This window comes from Penicillium longicatenatum, assembly GCF_028827895.1.
Source record: "Penicillium longicatenatum strain IBT 33135 chromosome Unknown contig_4_segment0_segment0, whole genome shotgun sequence".
Taxonomy (NCBI): domain Eukaryota; kingdom Fungi; phylum Ascomycota; class Eurotiomycetes; order Eurotiales; family Aspergillaceae; genus Penicillium; species Penicillium longicatenatum.
The window spans coordinates 2,207,173-2,233,787 of NW_026643122.1; the positions used below are offsets into that span (position 1 = coordinate 2,207,173).

General features: G+C 51.5%; 9 protein-coding genes across 9 annotated transcripts; 6 read left to right on the forward strand and 3 right to left on the reverse strand.

Annotated features, from left to right (window-relative positions):
• Window positions 1-1,278: 1,278 nt before the first annotated feature.
• Window positions 1,279-3,106, reverse strand: N7484_007656 (VOC family protein; the record flags this gene model as incomplete). Its single annotated transcript, XM_057118043.1, has 2 exons — window positions 1,279-2,875; window positions 2,931-3,106. The coding sequence occupies 2 exons, from the start codon at window positions 3,104-3,106 to the stop codon at window positions 1,279-1,281; spliced, it is 1,773 nt and encodes a 590-aa protein (XP_056971078.1).
• A 1,693-nt stretch (window positions 3,107-4,799) lies between these two features.
• N7484_007657 (18S rRNA pseudouridine methyltransferase) lies at window positions 4,800-5,912 on the reverse strand (the record flags this gene model as incomplete). Its single annotated transcript, XM_057118044.1, has 3 exons — window positions 4,800-5,276; window positions 5,344-5,600; window positions 5,870-5,912. The coding sequence occupies 3 exons, from the start codon at window positions 5,910-5,912 to the stop codon at window positions 4,800-4,802; spliced, it is 777 nt and encodes a 258-aa protein (XP_056971079.1).
• A 1,597-nt stretch (window positions 5,913-7,509) lies between these two features.
• Window positions 7,510-8,911, forward strand: N7484_007658 (ESCO family N-acetyltransferase; the record flags this gene model as incomplete). Its single annotated transcript, XM_057118045.1, has 2 exons — window positions 7,510-7,712; window positions 7,768-8,911. The coding sequence occupies exons 1-2, from the start codon at window positions 7,681-7,683 to the stop codon at window positions 8,909-8,911; spliced, it is 1,176 nt and encodes a 391-aa protein (XP_056971080.1). The 5' UTR covers window positions 7,510-7,680.
• A 648-nt stretch (window positions 8,912-9,559) lies between these two features.
• On the forward strand, window positions 9,560-10,816 carry N7484_007659 (uncharacterized protein; the record flags this gene model as incomplete). Its single annotated transcript, XM_057118046.1, has 1 exon — window positions 9,560-10,816. One exon carries the CDS (start codon window positions 9,560-9,562, stop codon window positions 10,814-10,816), a length of 1,257 nt encoding a protein of 418 aa, XP_056971081.1.
• A 304-nt stretch (window positions 10,817-11,120) lies between these two features.
• N7484_007660 (uncharacterized protein) lies at window positions 11,121-12,143 on the forward strand (the record flags this gene model as incomplete). Its single annotated transcript, XM_057118047.1, has 2 exons — window positions 11,121-11,225; window positions 11,318-12,143. The coding sequence occupies exons 1-2, from the start codon at window positions 11,158-11,160 to the stop codon at window positions 12,141-12,143; spliced, it is 894 nt and encodes a 297-aa protein (XP_056971082.1). The 5' UTR covers window positions 11,121-11,157.
• A 1,066-nt stretch (window positions 12,144-13,209) lies between these two features.
• N7484_007661 (translation initiation factor 2A) lies at window positions 13,210-15,414 on the forward strand (the record flags this gene model as incomplete). The annotated part of the gene is made up of 6 exons (XM_057118048.1): window positions 13,210-13,234; window positions 13,304-13,373; window positions 13,433-13,504; window positions 13,565-13,765; window positions 13,803-14,203; window positions 14,255-15,414. 6 exons carry the CDS (start codon window positions 13,210-13,212, stop codon window positions 15,412-15,414), a joined length of 1,929 nt encoding a protein of 642 aa, XP_056971083.1.
• Window positions 15,415-15,861: 447 nt separating this feature from the next.
• On the forward strand, window positions 15,862-16,942 carry N7484_007662 (uncharacterized protein; the record flags this gene model as incomplete). The annotated part of the gene is made up of 3 exons (XM_057118049.1): window positions 15,862-16,170; window positions 16,244-16,338; window positions 16,408-16,942. 3 exons carry the CDS (start codon window positions 15,862-15,864, stop codon window positions 16,940-16,942), a joined length of 939 nt encoding a protein of 312 aa, XP_056971084.1.
• Window positions 16,943-17,610: 668 nt separating this feature from the next.
• N7484_007663 (uncharacterized protein) lies at window positions 17,611-19,594 on the reverse strand (the record flags this gene model as incomplete). Its single annotated transcript, XM_057118050.1, has 2 exons — window positions 17,611-19,474; window positions 19,536-19,594. The coding sequence occupies 2 exons, from the start codon at window positions 19,592-19,594 to the stop codon at window positions 17,611-17,613; spliced, it is 1,923 nt and encodes a 640-aa protein (XP_056971085.1).
• A 420-nt stretch (window positions 19,595-20,014) lies between these two features.
• On the forward strand, window positions 20,015-26,266 carry N7484_007664 (anaphase promoting complex subunit 1; the record flags this gene model as incomplete). Its single annotated transcript, XM_057118051.1, has 1 exon — window positions 20,015-26,266. One exon carries the CDS (start codon window positions 20,015-20,017, stop codon window positions 26,264-26,266), a length of 6,252 nt encoding a protein of 2,083 aa, XP_056971086.1.
• Between the last annotated feature and the right edge of the window lie 349 nt (window positions 26,267-26,615).

Genomic DNA, 26,615 nt, shown 5'->3' on the forward strand with positions numbered 1-26,615 from the left:
TCGTCGGACATGAGAACTGTCCTCTTTGATATTCCCTCGATAGATGCCATGACTCTCGTACCAGTGACATGTTGGCACATGAGCAATCTGGTGATAGTCGCCGTCGCGCTTTAGCGGGACATGCAGCTCTGTCCCCAATTGTCACGTTAGCGCTACCCTACTGCACCAGCCCGGCATCTAGATCCCGTATGATACATGGAACAAAGAAACAGACCATAGAATTTGCCAGACCTCCCATATTCCATTGAGGTCATTGCGAGTATGCGTCGTCAATATCCTGCAAAACACTGCTTCGTCCTTCCTCGGCCTGTTCCGTCTGCAATAATCACCCGATGGGCAATGGCACTTTGTCACTATTCAGCGACAGAATGGTACCAGGCTGCTTTAGGAGAACGCTAAAGTACCGACATGGATGCCTTGACTTGATAACCGTAAACAGCAGACGTTGTGATTGACGGCAAAAGTACAAAGCGACCCTAGTTTTTTTGGGTTGCCTTCGGAACTGAAACATTAGTCCAAGTGCCATTTGAGACACGGGCTGCTCGACTGGCGGGAGTGGACATCTCCCTGGGAGCTAATAGGCCTATATGCCCAGAGATCTATACATATAAGATGTAGGTAGAGAAAGAAGAGGGGAAGAAAGAAGTGAAGGTGTGAAAGAGAAAAGAGACGAATCAAAGAGAATCAGGGTGTGGTAGGAAGTAGTAGAAGAGAAGGAGTATCTGGAAACCCTCCTTCAGTACCTGTACTGCATTGGTCACGTGTACCTGTTATTCGAGGAAGGATCTATCATCTACGTTGAGTTGGCCTGGCTTCCATTGACTTGGCGTGATCATTTGGCGCCATCATACCCTCTATTCGCTTTTATGTTCCATGTATTCTTTCCTGCAACTTGGCCACCGAACTACAACCTTAGTACTCTACTTTCTATACATTCATGCATTAAAGATAGAAGATGTGAAACCAATCACAAGAAAAATGTTTGTAGAATTGAGACTTTGATCTCGCCGTGTATATGCAATCTGTATTGTATCTATCTGTCCGTTTATAAATTCGTTTCCATGATGATTAAAGGAACACGCCACCTGGGCACCTGATTTGTCGTATATGCTTATATGTTGAACCGAAACCTGCAAATGCAAACAAAACGAGAATGAAGAAAACAACAAGAAAAGGAGACAAAAATAGGTAGAAGAAGTAGAAGAAAAGTAAAGAGAAGAGAAGAGAAGAGAAGAGAAAAGAGAAGCAGTCAAAACAATCCATAAATGCAAAAGTTCATCACACCACCTGGCTCCGCCAGCTACTCACCTTCGAGCCCGCGCGACTGCCCTCGGCCTTGATGGTGCGCTGGGAAGCACGCGACACCTGGCTCACACTATCAGCTGGCTTCACCACTTCCTCGAATTTAGACTTGGAAGAGTGTCTCGATGCCTTGGAGTGCTTAGAGTGGTGGGAGTGCGAAGAGCGGGCAGAGCGACTACCAATCTGGCTGATGGAATCATCGGGCGTGACGTGCGAGTTCACATCAAGATCGGCCACGCTGTCAGGGAGCGGAACATCGCGAGCCGAGACGTGTGACTTCCCCTGATGGCTAGAAGCGGGGGAGTAGTAGGTCGCCTGGGAACCCGCGGGCAGCGGAATGTTGCGTGCCGAGCGAGTGGAAGAGGCGACACTGCCTGCTCCGTCCTTATCCTTGGCGGACTTGGTGGTGGAGTAGTGGTGGCTGTTGTTACTGTGGGTGGAGGCTGCTCGGTAGACTTTCGAGCCATTACTATGGGTGGAGTATGTATCTCTGTCATCGTGACTGTGTCGTCGTTGGCTGTTGGCTTGGGATGCTTTCACAGTGGAGACGGAGTGCACGCTGCCTGCGCGTGGCTTGTCCGCTGCGTAGCTGCTGATAAAGGTGCTGGGGCTGTATTCGTCGCGCCAGCCGTTCATGGAGGCCGGGTACTCGATGGCCCGAAGAGGTGCGTCTTCTGGAATGCTGAAGACGCTGCCGTCCGAGGCGCGGCGGCCATGGTCATCGAAGAATTCGGTGCCTTCGTAGATAGTACTGGCACGTGGGTTCTTGGAGGTATGGCTGCGACTGAGCGTGGACCGAGGGGCTGATGCCGATGTGTAGACACTGCGCGTGGGAGGCGCTTCAAGGGCCCGGTACCTCTGTTCTTCCGAGTGAGATACCTGGGATGGGGGTCCCATCAGCTGGTGGTGCTCCGGCGTATAATGCGGCGAAGATTTGCTGGTATTCTCATCGGAAGAGGACTGTGAGTCACCCATGACCATCGCGTAAGCGATTGCCGCGCCCGCTGCGGCACCAATGAGAGTTCCAACGATCGTCTTCGCCGCTTTGCTGCCGTCATCGACTGGCTTCTGGACAGTCTGCACTGTATGCACCGTGTAGGATTGAGATGCAGGTTGTGCACGAGACACAGTGGTCGGCGCAGAACGCTCACGGTCATAAGTTGACTCGCGTTCATAAGCAGAGGGCGCAACGGAAGTTGGCGCCACGCTTGTAGGCGCTCTCGAGACTGCACGAGACTTGGCCTCCGATCTGGGAGGAGCAATGCTCTCGGACCTCACCGAAGTAGCTCTGCTACTCTTGGAGACCTTGGAAACCACCGACCCATTCTCCAGCAAGGCAATTGTCGGTCCTCCCGCCTCCGATGCCACCACCGAGGCACCTGATCGGTAGACAGCCTCGATGCTGTTGCCATCCAAGTCGATCACCGCGGCACTGAAGTAGGCCGACTGGGAATCCCGGCATTTGGGCTCAAAATGAATTGTACCACCGGCCTTCAAGGCGGAAATGAAGAATGAGCCCACGGCATCTCTGGACGGAGCTGGGAATGCAACATGGACAGCGCTATTAGCACCTCTGCCGAAGTATACATTAGTACTTTTATCTTTCCTGATATCAATAGTTTACATACCCTGGCTTCCGTTCGGTGACCCAGAAATCCGCAGGTTCCCCCTGCTTCTGACCGAAACCTATATAGTCGTCATGTCGACCAATAAATTGATATCCGAGTGGTTGTAGACATGATAAGAAAAATGAGGTAGAAGTTGGAAGGTGTGAGACGGTCAAGGTCAGGTGCGAGACGGGCATATCGAAGAAAATGCAAGGAGGTCAGCGAGCCAATTCGTCCCGACACGCAAACCCAGAGAAAATGGTTGAAAAAGGAGGTTGGAATTCAAGACACAAGGTCATGTAGAGGAAAGGAAAGGAACAAGGGTCGTGAGAAAGGAATATTATATACGGTGAGGGAACCGGATCCTATAGCAAGAAGCACTATGACACAGAAGACCCGACATCCTGCCAGGGACCGAATAAGGACAGGGAAAGACAAGGGTCCGCCAATCCTACGCTACAGAACAAAAGAACGGGAAGAAAAAGCTGCCCAAGCTGGTCATCCGGTAGTCCACCGCAGTCGTCCGAGAAAGGCAAGCCCCAGCCTGACTCTCCCCCACTGGTGATGCGTGGTCCGATACGATAGTCCGGTGGGACCCTGGAAAAAAACACCTGGTCACCCATTGTCTTCCGTGAGTTCAAGCGATCTGCACGTCGGGAAAAGGTGAAACGCCCCAGGACTGGGTTTGGACGTGGCACGCGGCCATGGAGGGTCCTGGGTTGGAAACGGGAATTGGCTTTGCCTACAGGAACTCGGTCGAATCACGCTCCTGGCACGATTCGGTGAGGATATGTATGGAGATGAGAGTGGGTTCAAAGTAGGGAGCTTAACCACTCCCGAGACCGCTCGGATCCCAAGAGGGCCAGGTCATCGCGGGGACCCAGTGTGGATCACTGCAGTGGCGGGGCGGGTATTTGAATGAGTAGTTCAGTGCTGTTGAACAAATGGTGAGGCGGCGGCAGTGGAGCAAAGGGCGGATTTGGCCCTTTGGAATCTTCTTTCCAACTTTGGGGGCTCGGGCTTCCTCCTGACCGCCACTATTCATAGAAGCGCGGAAAAATTACAATCATTCCCATTCGTAATTGACTCACCTGATAATCAAATTAATTTCAATACAACGGACTATAGTGATTTACGCATGTAGGAGGAGCAAAAACGCAGTCGTGCGGGTCTGGGCAGGCGTGCAGTTTTAGTGGAAATTGGCTGATTCCAGGGCTCTGATTAGCTTACAGCGAATTAGTCTCGCAGAAAGTGAGGCGTCTGCCACGTCGAGAAACCCAACCAAAGAGACCTGATGAACGCAAATACGCTCTACGACTGAACCATAATCCTCCAAAGTCTACGAAGCATGAAAACCGACATTTCAACCGAAATTAGATTCGATACCGTATGTGCCTGATCTCAGGAGCACAAGGCTCCTGATCTATGTATGCTAGTTCACTTTTCTGGTCTCATCGCCACAGTCAAACGGAGGGGGACCTGTGGATGGAAGAGCTCTGGATCAGGACTGAATGGCGAAAAGGAACCAAATGCCATCCAGTCCGAGTGTCTCTTGGGTCGAAAGGACGGAGAAATCCCGTCTGGTCAAAATTCCCAGCATCCCAACGCAGAATCATCCATGGACCTGGAGGCCCCCAAGGAAAAAACATTGATGCTGGTCGAATGCCCCCCCGTGTCACAGGGTTCTTCAAAAAACACAACGAGAGTAGGCGCTTCAGCTCCCAAGTGGAAAAACCCAGGCGATCCGACACCATCCCGTCACCTCGAACCGGTCCAAAACCCCGCAAAAGAAAATCGTGGCTTCATGGCAAGCTTCAAAATCCGCATTGCCGAGCAGAGGGCGAAAAAGCACGCACGCAGGAGGCGCACGTGAATTCCAGCCCGATCCGCTCAGAGGATGTCCCACACCTCCTCGGCCGCGTGGCAGAACTTGCTACAGGCCACACTGGCCGAAAGACTGTAGTTGCTGATACTGATGGTGTCATCCTTGAACGAATCGGCAAAGTCATCGTGACCCTTGGCCATGGCACCGACAAAGATGGCCACGCTCTCCTTGGGGCCAATCGACTCGATGTAGTCCCGGGTCCGCACGACGGGGGCCTCGAAACTGAGAGTCACCTTGCGGCAGTTGGGAGGCAGGTGGTCCGTGATGGGGTTCTTGATCACCTTCAACAGCTTCTCCTGCGAGTTGGTGGAGCGAATAGACAAACGGTGGAGCAGCTGGACCATCAGACCCGCAAAACGCTTGAAGGTTCGGGGAATGCGGACGGAGGGGTTGACTTCGATCAAAACACCCTTAGCAGTGTGGATGAAAATTTGCAAGCGGCCAGCCTTGTTAACGGGAGAGTCCAAGAGGGTAAGCAGACACTGGGGAGGAAAAAAAAAACTCGTTAGCTCAACTCGTATACACGTAGATAACCCAACTTGCTCATACCTGGTGGGTGATATCCGGTCGGGCTTCACTAATATCCCGGTTCATCTTGCGCATGATACCAATGTGCTCATCACTGTTGAGAAGCGAGTACTTCTCATCCTTGGCTCCAGCACGGCCACTTGAGGCACGGTAGGTTTCGAGACTAGCATTGGAGAGAATGACAATCAAACGCTGGGTATCTTTGTCATGGGAGGGAATGGGAGTGTGCTGTTCCGCAACAAGCTGAGGCAGCTCGGGTGGGGGGCAAGATTGGGTTCCTAACGGCTGGTCAGTCATGGCTGGGGATCTCTGCGGGGCCGCCACGAATGAGAATAGGCAAGGGACGAAGAAGTGTCAAAGTGCTGGGTCGCACAACAACGTCACAAAGGGAAGCTGCGTTGGATCGGCAGAATACCTTGCTCAGGATCTGCCGTTGGAAGGTCTAAGGGTCCAATCCAATGATCCCAAAAGGTAAAACCAAAACCGCAAGACAAAAAAAAAAAAAACCAAAAAACAACAGGGATTGAAACTTTTCAGGGATACATACTCGCACGCTTCCGCTTGCCCGCAGTTTGAGAGCTATCAGACATGGTTGGAGATAATTGGGGGGGATAAAGATTGGAGAGAAGATTCGAAGAGATTTTTGACAACTTGCTCTCCGCCAAACGGTTCCGCGGGACAAAAGCGGGACCACCTCAACGTGCCAAAGTATCAATTATATACTCTCTCTCTCTCTCTCATTCAGAGTTTTTCTTGATAGATTGTGATAAGATTCTTGCCAAATTCTGAATAGTTTCAAGAAAAGCCAGGGACTTGCAGGACTCATGCGTGTTAAATACCCCGGAGAGTTTTGTTCCAGCTGCAATGTACCGAATCAATCCCACCGACTTCGGGGTTTCTTCGAGTCCCCTGATTACTCGGACTCCGGCCGCCGAGCTTATCCTGCACGATGTTGCAACGAAGTCGCGAATTCCCGGTGCTCCCGATTCCAGTAGATGCGCGATCCGAAAGGAATAGAACACATGTGCATGTCCTGGACGTACTCTTATACGGGCAAGTGAAGATCCAGACCTTATGTGGTGCGTAAATGTGTAACCTGTACATGCATCTGATTCCCGAATCGAATGCAGCTTACATGACTTGGCAAGTCATCGAATGCTATCGAAACCCACCTTGAGTAGCGCCCGGGCGATCCTTATGGGGCCAAATCTCGGAGTGGTACGAGGTGCAATTCTTAGGCGCGTGAACGTTAAAGCGGACTCGGATCTTCCTCGTGCTTGTCGTGAGAGAGAGGGAGAGAGAGACTTCGACTATTTGGCTTGTGCCAGACGTTTAGGACTAAACTTCGCCACCCACTTTACTGTACATGCTTTCCTCGAACGCTGTGATACCCTGCGCCATGAAATCCGGGGGGAAGGTTAGGCCTCCTCTTCTATTGGATGAAGCCGCAGATTGCACTTCGTAAACAGCAGCGAAGAGACCTGGGAGTTCCACCTCAAACCAATCAAGCTTCCTACTCTATCCAACTCCGCGACGGGCAATGCTCCAATCAACATACGTCACATCGTTCACCGGGTCCAGCCTCTTCGATCTTCCGTGGAAATACACGGGAAGATGCGTCCGTTGATCGTGATCCCGCTTGGTCCAGCGGGGGAAGTTGGGGCTGGCGCCTTGTTCATTCGAATCGTAGGTTGAGGAACAGAGCCTCGTGTAGGCTACAACGTGTGCTTGGGGCGAAACTGCCTCATCTCACGTTGTGGCCTTGGGCCCCATGATGATTGGTTCAATCGCGTTGGAAAATAATAGCTGGTCGCTGATTGACTGTGCCTGGTTGACAGTAGAAAGGGGGAGAAAGAGCCCGTCCCACCAGGCATACCAGGATGCCAGGATACCAGCCATTCAGGAATTCCGGTTAGGTAGCAATAGAGTCATTCATCTTTTCTTTTCTTTTCTTTTCTTTCGGTCTATCTTTTTCCAGGGATTATCTCTTGCTGGGATTATCTCATCCCCGTTGTCATACTCAGTGGCGATTTTTGACTGGAGACCTTACCTTATTAAAACCTAAGCTCTCCACATTCCAGCGACGCCCTATAATTCTTACAACATACTGAAACAAAAAGATCATCTTTCCCCGTTTCCCCGTTTCCCAGCTTGCCCAGCGCCTTTTTCCACAAACTCTGTTGCGTCGGTAAGGGATAAGAACCGTGAGTGATTCATCCTTGACACTAAACAATATGACCTAAACCAGTTAGCGCCACGCGTGCAGTGGAACCGGTCGATCCGTAAATTGCAAGAAAACCCCCGTGTCAGAGAATAAACATCTTCTCCCCCACCATACTCCTATAGATCTCCAGGGAGATGCCGTGGACAGTCACCAATTCATTTAAGCGGTACGTTCCTCCGAATCCCCCATTGCATGCTTCTCTCCCACTAACCTTCCTTCAGAGGCCTGATGAAAACATACGGAAGACCAACATGGCGCGTCTATGACGATGAGCGAGCCGCGAAAAAAAGACGCGTCCAAGATGAGTCCGACGAGGCCGAAACCAATCTTCAATACGCGATTCGCGAGTCCTCTGCGGCCGTGTTATCCAGCCCCTCGCGCCGAAATTCCGTCGTGTTATCTGAAGGCACAGTGGACGATATCGACGACCTCACGACGCCGCCCTCATCGCCACCACCCCGGTTAACTCCCCCGCCCGCGAACACGCGCAAGCCGACCTTTGCATTCCTTAAGCGTAAACATAAGGATGTGACGACCGGATCTCCCCTGACAGAGGTCAACTCTAATAGCCTGCGCGCCTCCGCGGATCCGCCGAAGCAGAAGGCACAGAAGCCGCAGCCCCCGTTGCGTCAAATGCAGATCGACTTGGGTAACGAGGTGCGCAAGACGTGTGCGACGTGTGGTATGGAATATATCCCCTCCAATACCGAGGATGCGGCGCTGCATAAAAAGTTTCACGAGATGAATTCCACCGGGGTCGATCTGGGCAAGGCATTCATGCGCGCGAATGCATCCCGCTGGGTTTATGAAGCGACGCGATTTGAAGAGGGTTACGTGGTGATTGTGGACCGCAAGGCATCGCCCAGCGCGAAGAACCAAGCGAAGAAGGTGCTCGAGGTGGTGAATAAGGAGTTGTCCTCTCCGGAGATTGACGAGGAAGTGCTCTGGAGTCAAACAGAGGCCCCTGAACACCGGAAGGACCAGAATGAAGAAGAAAAAGTCGACCGATACCGGGTTTTCCTGCATATGAAGGACAGCCGCTGCGTGGGACTCTGTCTAACAGAGCGGATCTGGGAATCGCAACCCGTGATTCTTGGGGAGCAGAATGGCAACAGCTCTTCAGTGTCCGTGAAAGATGAGCGACACCCGGCTATTGTTGGCGTCTCTCGCATCTGGACCTCGGGGGCATCTCGGAGAATGGGTATTGCGCTCGACCTGCTGGATTGCGTCGTTAGCAACTACATATATGGTATGGAGATCTCCAAGGATCAGATTGCTTTCAGTCAACCCACCGAGAGTGGAAAACGACTGGCCTCCAAATTCTTCGAAGAGGAGCAGACATGGCATGTCTATAACGAGCGGTGATGAACTGAACAGACGGGGTGGTTCCTATTGGTCCTTATTATTTTATTTTTATATTTTTCTATGTTCTATCAAGCACAGGGGATCGGGGATCTTGGATTCGGTTGGGAGGTTTTTTTATTCTTTATCTGGAATCGGGCTTTGTTGATTCATTATGCCCCATGCATTGTACTATATAGCATTCTTTTTTCTTTGTTCGATGTGATCTAGATCATTCGTTCGTTTCATCCCGAAAAGATTGAAATTTTCTATGTTTCCTATTGGCTATCAATTGAGAATCCCTGTAGTCTATTGGACTCGCGACCGCAGCCTCTCGGGGAGTCCGGACGCTTCGATCGGAAAGCGGCGCGTAAGGACCAAGTCGGCGGGGGACTTTCTCCCCTCTTCCATCTTCTAGGACGAAAGCCCTCACCATTTTCCGTCGCGATGTCTGCTTTCAATCCCTTTCGCAGGAATCTGGAAGGTAAGTGTTTCTCCCTTTGCCTTCCCAATGATGCCTCGTGGTGGTGTGTAGCCGCCACCTCCCGATAAGACACGGCCCAACAAGACACCCCTCAACCCACCCCTCAACGACATTGATGTAGCTAACAAGGATGTAACGCAGGCGGTGCGGCCACCTCGATGGCATCAAAACCTCAATCTACGAATAAGATGGCCTCAAGCCTGACCTCCAGCCCTGCCCAGTCGATTCCCTCGGTGCCTGCTTTCCCCAGAAAGTCATCGTTGTCGTTGGAGATCGAAGAGGATGACTCGTCCTCCTCGGATGAACAAACAACAGACCCTTTCAATCCGGATTCCTCGGTCAGCGATACAGAAGACGATTATCACATCCAGAACTCGAAGAGTCCGGCTCCTGGTGATCATCCCCGGCATTCGTTTGGGTCTGCTCCACACCAAGCTCCATCCACGGACGGATCGGCCACACCCCCATCGGAAGGTCCATTGGCCACAAATGAATACAATGAGCGCTCAACGGCCAGCTCAATAACATCCAGCACCGACCAAGATAATCTTTCATCGCTGAATCGGTCGACTGTAGTATCTGGATATAAACAAAGCACAAGCCCCACGACTCGGACTAATAGAGACAAAAAGCCACCGCCACCGCCGAAGAGCCATCATGGCAAACGGATCAGTGTTACAGCCAATTTACCAGCTTCTCAGTCGGCATCGTCTCGATCACACTACCCACCATCATTCAATTCTACGTCTCCGGAAAGCTTGACCACTTCCCGAACAGCAGTCACCCCCAATGCTAGCTCGACCCTACCACCCGTCCCAGACTACTTCACTATACAATCACAAAGCCAAGCGGCAACAGGCTCAAACGATTCACTGTCGCGCAGTGGTTCTCAAAACAAGCGTGCACCAACGCCACCTCTCAGCCGACGGCAAAGCCAAATGCGATCCAAGTCTACTGAGTCCAAATCGAGTACCAGTCGATTGGCCATGTCCTCACGAGACGCAGAAAGCAACGATAGCCCCCAGCCTCCGAGTCCTGGTCCATCTATCCTGTCGGCGTCATCTTCCTCCAAAGATCGAAACCGTATGAGCATGCCTCCGTCCTCGATGTCTCCTGGGGACCTTCGTGGTGCAATTTCCTCCGCAGGAGCAGGCCATCTTTCACCCTCTACTAACTCCCAACCATCTCACCCTGGGCGACGAGCCTCCTCATATGGTAATATAGCCAGCGGATCCTCCGTAGCACCGCCACCGCCACCTCCCCCTCGACGGGCGCGGGATGGTGCCCGTAACACCGAAGGGAGGCCTGTGTCACAAATTATTACTACAGAGGAGCCATTGCCTCAACCGTCTAATGCGCTTGATATATTGGCCGATCTTTCGCGATTACAGAAAGAGGTGGATGACCTTCGTGGGCAATATGAGAGTCGCAAGGCAAGCGAGTAAAGAAAGAACTCTATTCCTTTTTTTTTTTATTGTTGAACACTGTGGCAATAAGTCGAAGTGAGCTCAGCTGTATGAATGTATGAAATATATCCATTGTTTTCTTTTGCATGAAAATCGTCCCGCAATGGGTTTGGATGCTCGGGGCATGACGTCGTAAAGAGAAAATGTTCCGCTCCAACAGTTCCACCCAAATTGTACCTCCCCGCAATTTTCTTTCTCATCACTTATTTCATCTCTCACACCTACTTTCTCTTTACACTACTACTAACTCACTTCAGCTTGACTACTCTACTGATCTCGATTGTCTGAATCCTGTTATACTGACATTGCATCTTGACACAATGTCGACTCCTACCCTCATCAACCTACCACCTCCTCCTTCGGACCCCGTCACTCCAGACATGGGACCGTAAGCTTTCTCTTTCCCTTCGTCGTTCAATGTATTTGGCACAATAAAGCATGGATGACTGACCTTGGGCGGGGTGGTTTGTTGGTGGGCAGAGGCACTCCCAATTCTGGCACGACTTCCCTGTCTGCGCTGTCAACCACAGCCATCAAAGACGGTCACCAGGGCCAACCTTTCCCTCACGGTCGGCACGCTCATCATTCGTCCACCGCTTCTATCTCGTCCACAAACACCCTGGACGCGGAGCGCGCAGATCGCATCTCCCGCCTGGCCGGCTTGGAACGGGTCGCAACCGCACGAGCTGGTGGCCAGTCACCTTCCAATGCCGCATTTCCTTTGTCCCACACACCCGGCTACTTTGATGGCCTTGCGGCACTCAAGGAGCGAAGCACCGTGGGCAGTGCGAGCGCTACAGGCAGTATCGGTGGTCACACGACTTGGGCGAGCGGCAGTGAGGCCTTCGATGCCGATAAGATGAGCGAGGGCCCCGACGATAGCGTTTCTAGTGTAGGTAATATCAGTGACGAAGGCAATGCCAGCTTGGTTGGCTTCGGCGAAGGCGCCAACAGCACTATTAGCGGTCCTACCTCACGCCCGGCTGGCATCAATCGCTTGTCCTCTGGTGGTGCCGGCGCCCGTCCGACTTCCATGGGAAGCTCAAATGTCAGTCGCCCGAATCCGATTGCTTCATATGTCCAGCAACAGCAGCAGCAGCAGCAGCATCATGACTTTGCCGGTGATAGTCCCATGATGTCTTCTTCACCCGCTGGCTCTAACACCCCGGAGCCTCTCTCGGAAGATGCGCGTATGATTGACGGCATGACCTTTGACCAGGATGTGGTTGATACCACTGCTCGTACGCCACGGATTGTTACGCCGTCCAACCAGGGCGCCAGCGGATTTGGGGCCCCGCGTGAATAGACTTCTGGGAGTCAATGGATTGGCTTGATCGTGAGTTTTAGGATGGAGTTATTATGGATATTTTTCTTTCTTTTTTCTTTTCTTCATGTTTCCTCGGGATTGATGGACTAGTTTCTTTGATTTGCTTTTCCCCCTGGTCTGTCTGTGTTCTTCACGCGGGACCCATGTATTTCTATGCGGGGGCGGATTCTTGGGAAAAGGCAACAAACACCACCAATGATGGACACGACAAACACGGATATGGATATGAGAATTTTTTTTTATGTTACCTTCAGGCGCAGTTCAAGCAATGTTCTTTTCATTTTGATCTTAAGACTTTGGGCTGTAATTAGATACTACGTGGCGTTATTATGGAAAACCTGCTGTTTTATTCGTCTCGCATGACTAAAAACTGAATTTTCAGTGGTTATTGAAGGCGCTTCAGTAATTTTGAACAAGGAAATCATGAACTGAAGCCTGCAATATACACATAAAACCAATTATAGAACATCGGTTGTTATAGTCATGGCTAGACCAGACCCCCGGCAGCCTAAATGACGGCATGCCGCCTTCGAGCTGATGCCGCTACGCGACACCCGAATTTTCTCTTTCACTCTTCATCCTCCCCACCTCCACCCCTCAAACTCCACCACTCCTCCCCCTCGGCTCTGCCCTCCCTGCTGGCATTGACTTGTCTAGCATAGAACACTAAGAAGACTCCGACAATATCATCTCGCTGCTCCCCCCGCATTCCAATTGAGTTTTAACTCAAGATCCAAACCTGACATTCATCGGCTCGCCACATCGACTGATTCCATTCAGCCTTATCGAAGTTCTTTGCCTCGTGCTTTTCCATCGATCGCTCGATTTATCTCTTTTCCGACGTATTCCTTCGAGACTCATCGCGGTCGCATTTTTGCCAAGTTGCGACAATAGATTCGTCTTGTTTGCCCTGAACTTGTGCATACATTCTTCCGTCCAGGAATCAAGAAACTGAGGGCATACACACTGCTTCCTGTCTTTTGGGAACCAGATATTTTGAAGAACTCTTTTCGTGGCAATTTCATCCCAGCTATTTGAATTCAAGATGGCGGCAACTACGCAGCTAGCTTGTGTGTTTACCCTGCTCCTGTGACAAAAGTCGAAACGGCTCAAATGACACGTGCTGACTTGCCTTTTAGACCGCACTCTCAAAGGGATTGGCATTATGGATGCCGCCCCTACTTATGAGCCTTTGTCGGGCTTTGAAAGGTAGGACTTTAGGCTGAAAATAATTAAAGCTGGACCGATCGCTAACTTGGCTGTTGCAGACCTGAGGGGAACCTCCGCTGCGGTGCATACTCGCCGTGTGGCCGTTACTATGCATGGGCGTCTCCCGAAAGGTAAGTTGGTGTAACTGTCTAAAACATTGTTTTGGAATTCTAATTGATTTCGGTCTACAGGGTTACCATTGTTGATGCCCGTGTCGGCAACGTTGTTTCCACAATCAACGCCGAGAACGTGTTCGAGTTGGGATTCTCACCACTGGGAACCTACTTGATTACTTGGCAACGGCCAAGCAAGGACGCCAACGGAGATGCCACCAAGAACCTCAAGGTGTGGCGCGCGGTTGAGAGCGGTGACGAAAACACCATCGTCGGCCAGTATGTTCAGAAGTCGCAGACGGGCTGGAACCTGCAGTACACCCCCTGACGAGAAGCTGTGCGCCCGCGTCGTGACCAACGAGGTCCAGTTCTACCAAAGTGGTAACTTGTCGACCGTTTGGAACAAGCTGCGCGTGGAGGGGGTGGCGGATTTCGCGCTTTCCCCAGGACAGACCCATTCGATTGCGGTGTTTATTCCTGAGCGTAAGGGCCAACCCGCCCAAGTCAAGGTGTACATTGTGCCGCAGTTCAATGCACCGGTTTCGCAGAAGAGCTTCTTCAAGGGTGACAAGGTCCAGCTCAAGTGGAATGCCTCCGGCACTACTGTTATTGTGCTGGCGCAGACCGAGGTAGACCGCACCGGTAAGAGCTACTACGGCGAGACTACCTTGTACTTGCTTAGTGCCAATGGCGCATTTGACTCTCGAATTGATCTTGGTATGTATCCCAAAATATTGAATGACTGATGCATAAGCTAACCCTCACCAGACAAGGAAGGACCCATCCATGATGTGAGCTGGAATCCCAACTCCAAGGAGTTCGGTGTCGTCTACGGTTACATGCCCGCCAAAACCACCATCTTCAACATGCGTGGTGTGCCTAAGCACCATTTCCCCTTGAGCCCGCGTAATACCATTCTGTTCTCCCCTCATGGGCGATTCGTTCTGGTTGCCGGTTTCGGTAACCTCGCAGGTCAGATGGACCTCTACGACTTGGACAAGAACTACCACAAGATCACCACCGTGGAGGCCTCCAATGCCAGCGTGTGTTCCTGGTCACCGGATGGACAATACATCCTGACTGCCACCACCAGCCCCCGCCTGCGTGTTGACAACGGTGTCCGTTTGTGGCACGTCAGCGGTGGCCTCATGTACAACGAGGACATGACTGAGCTGTACGACATCGACTGGCGTCCCCAGGACACTGCCCAGATCCCACTGGGTGACCCCTTCACCAAGCTGCCCGTGCCTCATCCATCTGCTACCGCCTACCTGGCCACCCGCAAGGCTCCCGTGAAACCCGCTGGTGCTTACCGTCCCCCGGGTGCCCGTGGCCAGCTGACCCCTCTTGCCTTCAAGCGTGAGGATCAAGGTGGTGCCGCCTTTGTTCGGGATGGTGTTCCTGGCGCTAGCATGAACGGCTTCGGTAAGCCTCGCCGCCGTGAGGTTCCCGGCGCCGATGCTACCGAGGAGTACCTGCCCCCGGGTGCCGCCCCCGGTGGTGGTGTTCCCCTCCCACCCGGTGGAGACGAGAAGCTGTCCAAGTCTGCTGCCAAGAACAAGAAAAAGCGCGAGGCTGCCAAGAAGGCCCGTGAGGACGGTGTCCCCGACAACCAGCCTCCGGCCAACGCTCCCACTGGCCCCAGCCCAGACCGCAACCGCAATCGCAAGAACAACGGCCCCTCCGCCAATGGCAACGGCGCTCCTAAGCAGGCTGCTGCCGCTCCTGCTCCCGCTCCGGAGCCCGAGGATGCCAACCCCTCCGCTCAGGACAAGAAGGTTCGCGGTCTTCTGAAGAAGATTCGCGCCATCGATGAGCTGAAGATGCGCCTTGCCGGCGGTGAGAAGCTGGAAGACACGCAGATGAAGAAGATCCAAACCGAAGATGTGGTCCGCAAGGAGCTGGCGGCTGTTGGATACGATGGATAAACATTGCATCCCCAGATCTAATACCATCCCTATGTATTGAATAACCGATATGTCGTGATTATCTAGATTTCCTCACAAACGGTGCAGATAGGGGCCGGAGTCATTTTGATTGCATGAGTCGATATTGGTATACAGTATATATGGTGCATTTATCTCCCGTATATCCATCATCTGCCGAACAGGCAAAGCACAAATGAGACCCAAATTGAATTGAACTGGTGTCATGTAGTCAAGTCCGTGATTCTAAGTCTGTCTAATTGTCCAGGTGGTGGCTCATACAATTGATTGAGAATAGATTAAAAGAGCCAAGAAGAAGCCATGCTGGAAAGTGAAGGAATGAAGGAACGCAGGAACAAGTAGCTCAAGAAACTTGAAATCTAATGAAATGTTTGCTTGGATAGTCATTCTCTACTGAACATCCTCTTGAACTGCCTTATACTTTGCACAATGACACTTAAGTATCTCATCACGGGAGGAACTGGTGGTCTCGGAGCTCACGTCCTATCTTACTTGAGCGCCAATGTCCCCGCTTCAGAATACGCAGCCTCGTCCTCCAATGAAGCGAGTCGCAGCCAATTTGAAGACCGGGGAATTGCCTTTCGAGTATTAAATTATGACCACCCAAAGATCTTGGAAAGTGCCTTGCAAGACGTGGAGAATCTCTTCTTTGTGAGCTCTAACACCCACGATCCGCAACGGCGGATTCGTCAACATCAGAATGTGGTCGATGCGGCCAAGATAGTGGGTGTTCAACATGTAAGATTTACCATATGAAATGCTCGGCCATCATCAAGAGTGCTGAACTATTATTTATGATTCTTGGTGGCAGATCTGGTATACATCTCTTTCCTTCGGTGGCTTGGAATCTAATAGCAATGCAAACTTGATGGAAGGACATTTAATGACCGAAGAGATGCTACGAAAGTAAACTAATAAATCCATTCACTCAAACTTTCTTGACTTCGTCTATTTAAATGGCTAAAACAAACCCAGATCTGGCCTTAACTTCACATCTATCCGTGAGGGGCCATACGCCGATGCCTTTCCAGTGTGGATGGGGTGGTATCCCAACACCTCAACCGTCTATCTCCCCTCCGATGGTCCGATGGCATTGACGCTCCGATCTGAGCTCGGTGAAGCTACGGCCCGGCTCTTGATGCGCGGTGGAAAGGACTATAACGAGAAGACTGTTGTCCTGACCGCTCAAAAGACCTTGACCTTCGCTGGCGTTGTTGACGTGATTAACAGAACGACGGGTCGACAGGTTCAGGTGGAGTTGGTTTCGCCTGATGAATTTGTCCGATTGAAGACTGCAGATGATGTAGGCGGGAAGTCCGAAGCATTCTTTCGGTTCGTGTTGTCCTGGTATGAGGCGATTTCCAGCGGTGATGCGAGCTTTACGCATCACCTTATGGCGGAGTTGCTCGGGCGAGAGCCTACGCCCGCTGATGAAGCTATACGGGGGCTGTTGATTGAGGATTCGGATTATGAGTGGCATCAGAACTATGCTAATCGTGGTCAGCACTAGACGGGTCAAGGAGATGGATCAATGTGATATCCTGTGATTCAATTGAGTCGGCATTCTAAAACATCATTCATAAGTAACGAATGTAACTGAAGTGGTCTTGTAGAATAAACTCCAAAAAAAAAATGAATAAAAAAAATTGGTATGATTGGACTACTCTGGAAATGAATGAGTACATCTGAATATGCTGCTATTTATTCAAAATGTACATAATTAATGTTATTACATATGTCCCATCGGAGCCCTTCCAACACATCACAGTTGTTCTGGACTGCATCCTTCTTCTGTGCTTCGTGGCTACCAATGTAGGAGCTTGTCCGGAGACAGACTGGCATCCACGAAGCCAGAGAAGAACACAGTGATCCCAGACACAATTGTGGGCGCCGCGACCTTTGCCGGGTAGGCGAGGATCACAGAAGGATGAGGCTAGGCCGTGGAAAGCCTTGATTGATGGTGATTGATATATCGCATCCGATACAGAGCTTATTCACTTCCGAAGAAGGAATTTCAAGGCATGGACCTCGCCTTGCGCTCCACCTTGCAGCGCGAAAAATTAAAAATAAAGGAACACTAGAGAAGAAAATTGCCTAAGGTGAGCTGAAAGGTTAAATATCTTTGCAAATTAAGCGTCGTTCATGGGTATCATCTAAAACTGAATCCGATACCTGGGATCAAGCGAAGATGCGGGTCCGTTTGATAGGGCTGTTCATGCCGCTGAGCAGCCGTCCCATTCCCTCCACATCTAGCTCGCCTCGTTGCAGCATCATTTGGTCATTGACTGTGGCTTCTTGCTGTGCACCATGGGTTGCTGTGTTATCCTCGGCGGATTCGGTCAGGCGTGGCGCAAGGATCATCACCTGGTGCTCCGCGGCGACCAGAACGTCAAATGATTGACGCTCGGCAGCACGAGAGCGGCGGAGAGGTGCCGGAAGGTGGCTGATTGCCTGGCAGTTCTCACCCATTAGGTTCACATCCTGGAATGGGGTCACACGGCATCGGTTGGATGCGTCAAGGGTGCCAGATGCTCGGACAGCGTTGCGCCAGAGTGAGATCAAACTTGGGATCATCGCACTTTGCCGACCATGACGGAAGAGAATTGACTCATCTGGAATTGCTTCTTGAGATGAGTTCATCTGAAGGACAGATATTTGTCCTCGGAGAGAAGGGGTTACTTCAGTCATGGACCCCTTCAGGAGAGTATCCTCGCGAACCCGCTTGGTGGATGGTGTCATTGGCGCAAACCGCGGCCGGTTCTCAATCTCAGACTGGGTATTGGATAGAGGAGTTGCAATGCGACCACTGACAGCATACGCTGTGAGGGACCCTCCAGTCACACCCTGCACGGTGGTTTGGCGGTGCAACGGCCCCTTTGCAGCCCCAGGGCCAGCACCTTCAATGTCCCAAACACCCCATTCACCATCTACTAGAAGTACCATGACAGCGCGGCCACCCAGAACCCATTCGGCATCAATGATGGTCTTGCGGCGAGGGAGTCCTGTTGGGCTCTGCTCAAACCCAGGGTACAAGCTGATTAGCCAGCGACCCTCTGTGTCAATGGTTTCGTATTCTTCGTTTGCATTCGATGCCCGCCGCGCTGTCTTCGGGGCCTTTATAACAGAAAAACAAGAATAGATCTTGACGCATCCACTGTGGAAGGCAACCAACAGATGAGAATGGCGAGCCGATGGATACGTGGAGGGGTTGAAGACAATATTCTGAGCTGGTGAGGGCAAAAGTCGCCGTTGAGAGATGATGTCCTCTTCAATGATGCGATAGTATCCGTTGGACTCTTCACGAACCGGAAGCCGATGTAACAGAAGCACACCAGGTCCCTCAGCGGAATGGGTGGCCACAAGAAGATCCCATTTTCCCGATCCCCCAACTCTGCTTCGCGGCTTGCGGCGTTCTTGGTCGTCTTCCGTATCCTGGCAGGTAAATGTAAGGGAAACACCGCGAGGAATATCTTGATGGGTCACGCCCCCGTTGATAGTGAGAGATTGGATGTGCCAACTTTGAGGGTCGGTCTGTGTCGGGTGAGGAGGGATGAGAGGTAGAGTAACGACATGGGTTGAGAAGTCCGAGCAGACTGCTGCTATGACGATGGTATTGTTCGCAATGGGCGGGAATGGATCCAAAGGTGAGCGTGCTTCCTCAGGAAGAACACGAGGGATAGCCAGATCCAGCACGCGACTGCCCAAGGGAATATCGATTTGTCGCAGAACGGGTTCAAACGGAAATGCAGGGTCGACTTCGCTTTCCTCAGAGACAAAATCATAACTGGATTCTTCTTGGGCTGGGGCTGCTTCGGAGGCATTTTCCTCATCGGAGTCAATGATCATGACTGCATCGCCGTCGTTGTTTGCATTGCTCTTGGCCTGCCGTGAAGGTTCGGGCTTTTTCAGCTCTGAAAACTGCCTTCCTCCTCTCCATACAACTTTCAAGCCTGTTTCGTTACCGTAGACAATAATCGAAGAGCCATTGGGAGCTCGGAGAGGATATCCTTTAGCGGCGTGGATGCGATGCGGTAATCGATAGCTGAATTCCAAACAATTTTAGTGATCATATCCCGATCGTAGGAAGTAACATGGGCCCTTACCTCAGTTGCAAGCCATCTTCTCTCTGCCGAACCAACGGTGTTGCGGGAAACGAAGGCATTGCCCTGCTAGCGCTGACGGAGCGCTGGAACTCGGGGACACAGGCGCTGTGGACACCGTGAAAAAGAAAATTTGAGCTCGATCTCAATGGCTTGAGCTCGGTAAAGAATTCAGTCAAGCACAATTAGATAGTGAGTAAGGGATGTTGAGTGTAGAAGTAGTGGCGTGGTTGCGAGAGAAAAGGAAAGTTGTTTTGGCCGGAAGCTCAAGAACTTAAGTCGATCCAATCCGCGTTCCTGCGCGTCCTCCACCCTTCAGCATTCAACAGTCAACAACGCTCGAAAATGCCTTTCGGGCTAGACATTTCGGCTTAAACTCTTCCTCTCTGACCATGGAAAACAGTTCATTCAGAAATCCGGGCCGTCAGATTGTTTATGACGGCGAGCCGCGATCGCTACTCTAGTTGAACAAACAGCCCACTATGGCTTCCACTCGCTCTCTCGGTCTCCACGAACCCTCTGCCGTCTCCTACTTGGTCACAGAAGGGATTTTACCTCCTGACCCCTCAGACGACCTGTACCAATGGACGACACTTGTCGATGAGAGCGGATTGACGGGCACTGTTGATGACGAGCTGGTATGGACCAAACATTGCGCGGTATGGTCCCGCGCAGGGATGGTGAAGAGAGTCTTTCGAATGGACCCAGAGAAAGAGGATATTCGACATGCTTTGTTCACGCAATTTACGACAAGTCATGCCCAAAGATCTGCAGGTAGCGCGGGGTTGAATCGATTCCACACAACCGGCATGGGAACAAATACGCGAGGTGCACAATCGAAGCGGAATGGGAAGGATTCAACCACTGGCAACATAGGGTCAACATTGGATCTTCATGGAGAATCTCATGCAGCTGTGATTGCTCCCCAGCAGCCCCACAAGAAACTGGAGAGAGCTTTGGTCGTGGTCCTCAAGTCGCAGGCCCATATCTTCTTCATTACGGGAAATAGCCACACCGTTCCTCTTCCATTTGAGGTTGAGTCTGTTTTTGCAACTCCTCGTGGGCTCTTGTTTCAAAGGAAAATACCAGATGATGCGGGGCACCAACACCAAATGGCACCACCGAATTCTTTCATGACCACTTCACTATTCGATCCTGGTGCGTCACAATCAGGCACACTGCCCACTCCCACCAAGGACAAAGGACCTATTTTGAAACTGTCGTTGCCAACGAGTTCTACATCGTTGTCAAACTCCAATTCGAGCACCGACCTTCCCCGGGTTTTCTCTCTCATTGATCCTCATTCGGAGATGGGCCTAGTTGTCACTTCGCAATCCTCTCGCTGGTTACAAAGCAGCATCAGCAGTGCCAAGAAAAGACCTTCGGGGCTTGATGTACTAGACCCGGCTGATGAAATTGTGTATATTTCCCCAAAGGACGAGCTCTCGGGTTTGAATCAAGTTCCGGCAAATCCTCTGATTTTGGTGGTCACAGTGAACGCAACTACCGGGCTCTACACGATTTGGACTGCTCGGTATAGAGATGATGAAAGCAGTGCTTCAATAAAGGACAAGACTCGACGGCAGACTGAAGGGGCTCGGTCCAACAGACGAAGCTCACATTTTGGTATGACGCCTGGCGCCGCGACACCAGCTGCTCGTCCCAGAGAAAGCTTCGGTCCATGGAGTGAGAACTGGAATTCATCACAACCAGCTGACTCTAAAAATGGTGGCGAAGAAGATCTGGCCGCACGAGTTGCACAGGACTTCGGTGATGTTGGGGTGCCTCTGAAAACTTCAAGGAGAGTCAGCTCATTGCTTGCACGGACTGACCTGGCCACTAGTCAGGACCGCATCACATTCTCAGACCTTGCAACAGGCAGTCAGACCAGCACCATGCACCATGGCGGGCCCAGGCAATCAATGGGGACCGGTAGCATGCGTGGAAGCTTTGGGTTCAATCCTCGTGGATCACTACCTCCAGCAGCAGGGTCTGTCTACAGCACTGCAGGCAGCTTTGTAGACGCTCCGGTGGATAGACTACTTGAAGAACTCAACAATGATATACTGTCCGAAGGGTTCGAGAATATCGCTCTCCGTGAATCTGCATCAGGTCTACCCGAGGAGCTTTTACTCACTAAGATAGAGAGTTTCTCTTCTAGATTCTCCGGAAACTTCCATGCTTCAACGCAGCAAGACACGCCACGTCGCTTAAAAGTCTGCACGCTTTCCTCTTCCGACTACGGGAATACACAAAACGGAAATGCTACATCAGTGGCGGTTTGCATTGTGGACCAGGATTCACAAAACATGACCGTTGTCAATTTACGGGCAGAACGTGTGGCAGTATCAAAAAATCGAAAGGTTGTCCCTGCGAGCTCCAAGAAAGCTAAGCACTCCGAAAGGCGTCCATTGCTGGTTCATGCAACCGGTATCCAGCATGCTCCCAATGTCGGAGATGTCTGCAGAGTAACGGACGGTGATATCTCTCGAATTCTTACGCTGACCGTGTCCGACAATGGACAGCGGGAATTGTCTCTACAGACCCTCTGGGGTAGCCCAACCAGAATCGATGTTCCGGTTCCATTGCAGCTTTATGAGCCCCATGGAATCTCTGCGAGCAAATTTGTGAGTCGTTCAAGGGAGAGCGGCATGAACCGGGTCATGGCCGACCCTAACCTCGTGTTCCTGGGATTCGATCATGCTTGCTCGAAAGGAAAGGTTGATTTGGTCGATACAGAGAAACGACGGCACAGAATCCAGATCCGAATGGAACCCCATAACGATCTTGTGAGAAAGGTTCTACAGGTCTGCAAGTTCGTTCTTCGTGACTCAGAGAAAGCAGGTGATGGGATGTTGGTGGCCTGGTGGGAGGTCATGAAGTGGCTTCGAGGCAGAGAAGACATTCAAAATGACCTTGAGTGGACTGCCATGGTCGTCGTTTTGTTTTCCTTGGCTGTGCCGTTCATAAAACAGCCACAGGCGCAAACTCCTGCCAAGCGAACACGTCGAAAGAAAGGTCTTCTCCGTTCAAGTAGCGGAACTTATGTGGATCTCGAATGCTGGGAATCTATGCTTGATCTTGAATCGGCTTCTTCTGGTGTTGTTGCACCGTGGATGACGAATAGTTCTTGGGGATGGATCGTCGAGCAAGATGCCATTGAAGATATGGCCGGCCGAGATGCAGCACGCACTCCCAAGAATGAACAGCCCAATACAAGTCGCTCAACTTACCGTCAAAATTCATATCTCAGCAGATGTGCCTCGCTCAGTCGCGACTTCCTGCAAAGCCCACAAGGAATCAGGGCGTCCGGCCGAGATGGTTATTTACCTATCGCCGGCGTCTTTCCTGAGAATACCAGGTGTACTGCACTCGGAACCATACTGGTTGGTCTGCATCTGCTTAGAGAGGAACAGAAACTTTCTACCTGCGACACGGAAGAATCTCAACGTCCTCTTGGGCTCCTTGCCCCAGTCTTAGCGCAGCTTGGTGGCTGGTTGGGTTGGCAATCTTGGAAATGGACCGAGGATGCCTACTTTGGCACTGAGATGGCCAGCATCGAGCGCTGGAAATTTGAAGACAGTCGAATTTCCTCGCTGAATGTTCCCGCGGAGCCATTTTCTCCCCCGTCAATATTTGCATTCCTCATTGACGCGGCACGTTCTTCCGTCACTCCGTTTCTCACTCTACTTGATATTGTAACGGCATCGGATCGAGTACCTAGAAAGGGGCGGATGTGGCGAGAATGCTTCAATATTACCCCTAGGACATTGGCCTTGACAGGCTTCCTCTCTGACGTTCACAATGTTTCCACACCTTTGGAAAAGATTAAGCTCTTACATCGATGGGGCTTGACAAAAAGCATAATTGACACATTCCCCGAAGGTGTGAGTGCGCCATTGTATGAAGCTGTCATTCAATGCCAGGTTGAAGCATCGACATCATGGAGTGCAAGTCTTCTAGAACTGATTGACCGGGAGGATCTTTACATGTCGATGAATCCCGTTCATGCTCAAGCGTTTGCGGTCCCTCAACACTCTGTGGTTTCTCATGATGCTGTACGAGACTACCATTATATCAACACTTCGGCTTTGGAAATTGATACCATCAACGCCTTCGAGGCCTCTGCGGAGGCGGATCGCTTCTCGGTAACTCGCCTGGTCTTCCGGGAAGACAAGCGCTTCTTAGAAGCAGCCCGCCTATTGAATCAGTCTAAAGCGCCAGTGGCTGACTGTGTTCCCGAGCCCGACTGGACGGATTCTGATCTCCTAGAGGCACAGAAAGAATTGGTGCAACTCGTCTCATTCCGCACACTGTCAACTCCTGCAGGTCGGGCCATGCTCGCCTTCAGTGGTCGATTACCTTTGTTAACAGAGAAGCTACCGATCCCTTCATTCTCGCTTCAGTGCGTGATGAAGCCATCAAATGTCACTGTTAGTGCCGAAAGAACCGCGTTCACGGAGGAAAAAGTATGCTGGGCTTTCTTCCACAACGGTGTGTCAACGGGCCTTGCAATCTCCAAGGCCTCCAAGGGCATCGATACTTCATGGATCTTGTTCAACAAACCCCAAGACCTAACGAACCGCCACGCTGGATTCTTACTAGCTCTCGGTTTGAATGGTCATCTCAAGTCCTTAGCCAAGTGGGTTGCCTTCAAGTACCTGACTCCCAAACATACCATGACATCCATTGGCCTTCTGCTCGGTCTCTCCGCGTCATACTTGGGCACTATGGATACACTGATCACCCGACTACTGTCGGTCCATGTTACGAGGATGCTGCCTATTGGAGCGGCAGAGCTCAATCTATCGCCTCTTACCCAAACTGCCGGTATCATGGGCATTGGCCTGCTTTATTGTGGCTCTCAGCACCGGCGCATGAGTGAAGTTATGCTGTCGGAAATCGAGAATGTTGAACAAGACGAACAAGCCGCGTCCCACGAAGATTTGCGGGATGAAGGCTACCGACTGGCTGCTGGATTTGCACTAGGTCTTATCAATCTGGGCAAAGGTAAAGACTTGAGGGGAATGCGCGATATGCACATAGTTGAGCGCCTGCTCGCCATCGCCGTGGGGACTAAAAATGTCGATCTCGCACATGTGCTGGATCGAGCTACCGCGGGCGCGACAGTCGCGTTGGCTGTCATTTTCATGAAAACCAATGATGCAATTTTGGCCAAGAAGATTGACATACCCGACACCACTGTGCGGTTTGACTATGTCCGACCAGATCTCTTCCTCTTGAGGACACTGGCACGGCATCTCATCATGTGGGACAGCATCAAGCCCAATGTTGAATGGATCAAGGAGAGCCTGCCAAAGGTATACCGAAAGCGGTCTCGTCTTATTGCCGTGGGCCATCTTCGAAGTGAGGACATGCCCTTCTTCAACATCATTGCTGGTCTCTGCCTAGCGCTCGGCCTTCGCTATGCTGGCTCCGGTGATATCCAAGCAAGAGATTTGCTGTTGTATTACCTCGATCAGTTCATCCGAATCTCGCGGCTTCCAGCAATGAGCTACGACTCTAAGCTTGCGCGGAATTCCGTTCGCAACTGTCAGGATGCAGTATCACTCTCTACTGCAGCCGTCATGGCCGGGACGGGTGACTTGGCTTTGTTCCGGCGCCTGCGTTCTCTTCATGGGAGAATAGATGCCGATACCCCATATGGCAGTCACATGGCAGCTCATATGGCAATAGGGACCTTGTTCCTTGGTGGAGGGAGCTACACGCTGGGCACCTCAGATCTAGCTGTGGCCTCGCTCCTCTGCTCCTTCTATCCGGTCTTTCCAACCACCGTCCTTGACAACAAATGCCACCTTCAAGCGTTCCGCCACCTCTGGGTACTCGCCGCAGAGCCACGATGCCTCATTCCCCGCGATCTCGACACCCGACGCCCGATCTCCATTCCTATCACTATCACATCGCACTCCGGCGCCATCAACACCACCAACGCTCCGTGTATCATACCGGACCCCAGTGAGATTACACGTATCGAGATTCGTGGCCCAGATCACTGGCCCCTTGTACTAGATTTCAGCCAGGATGATGCTCTTCGAGATAAATTCCGCCACGGTGATCCCTCTATTTACCTGCGCCGTAAAGCTACATACTCCTCCGATGCTTCAACCTCGGTATTTGCCTCTACCCTCACGGCTTTAAGTGAAGCCCAAGATATTCTCCCTGGATCTGCAGTTGGAGCCGCTCCTAGCGCAGGCAAAGGCCTACCACCCTCTATCTTGCGCAACCGCAATGCACTGCTTTCTGAGTTCATGACAGGGTCTACGACACCTTCGCAAAGCCCGTGGGATTGGGTTTTCCACCTCCCCTCCCTCCAAGGTCTTGATATCCGTGAACGCTCGCTTGTGCTCCCCTCTTCATTTCCAACACCATCTCCTCGCATCTCCACCCAGCTGGTTACCTCTCCTCCTTGGCTGCGCACTTCTGCCGTCGACGCCCGTCTTGCCTTATCTCGCACTGTGCATAATATCGTACAGTCTGCTCGTGGCCGGGGTGCGGACTCCGATGAGGTCCGTGACCGCATCTGGCAGCTCCAGCTTCTATTCGACTGGCTTGATCGTTCGCACGGTGATGAACATGACACTGCTAGTCACCAGCAATCGCAGTCCCAGACACCAGTCTCAGGTCTTTGGCTCAGAAAAGACTTTGTTGAAGAAGCTAGATGGCAGGTCTGGGGAGTTCAGGTTGAGGACCAGGGCGTTAATGCTGGCTCGTGAGTGTGGCATGATGTGTTTCTTGTTTGCTGCTCTGGTTCGTGGCGGCTGGGCATCCTTGTACGATATGATATCCATAGTATGATAATGCACCTAGTATAGTTTCATGAAGCGTTATGTTCTCGGTCTGAATGGCATAGTGTAGGGTTTGATGAGGAATTTAGACATTCATATAACCACAGTTTGGAGTAAGCTTTCAATGATTTTAGTTCCAATGATTTGCAACATAGTCAAGGGGTCTAGATCCAGTCATCTCCTTTCTTTTTCATCTTGCATACCCTTCTACAATTTTTAGTATCATAAATTCAAGGATCAAATTAGCCTGCAATAAAAGCAATGCAGCGTGACGAGG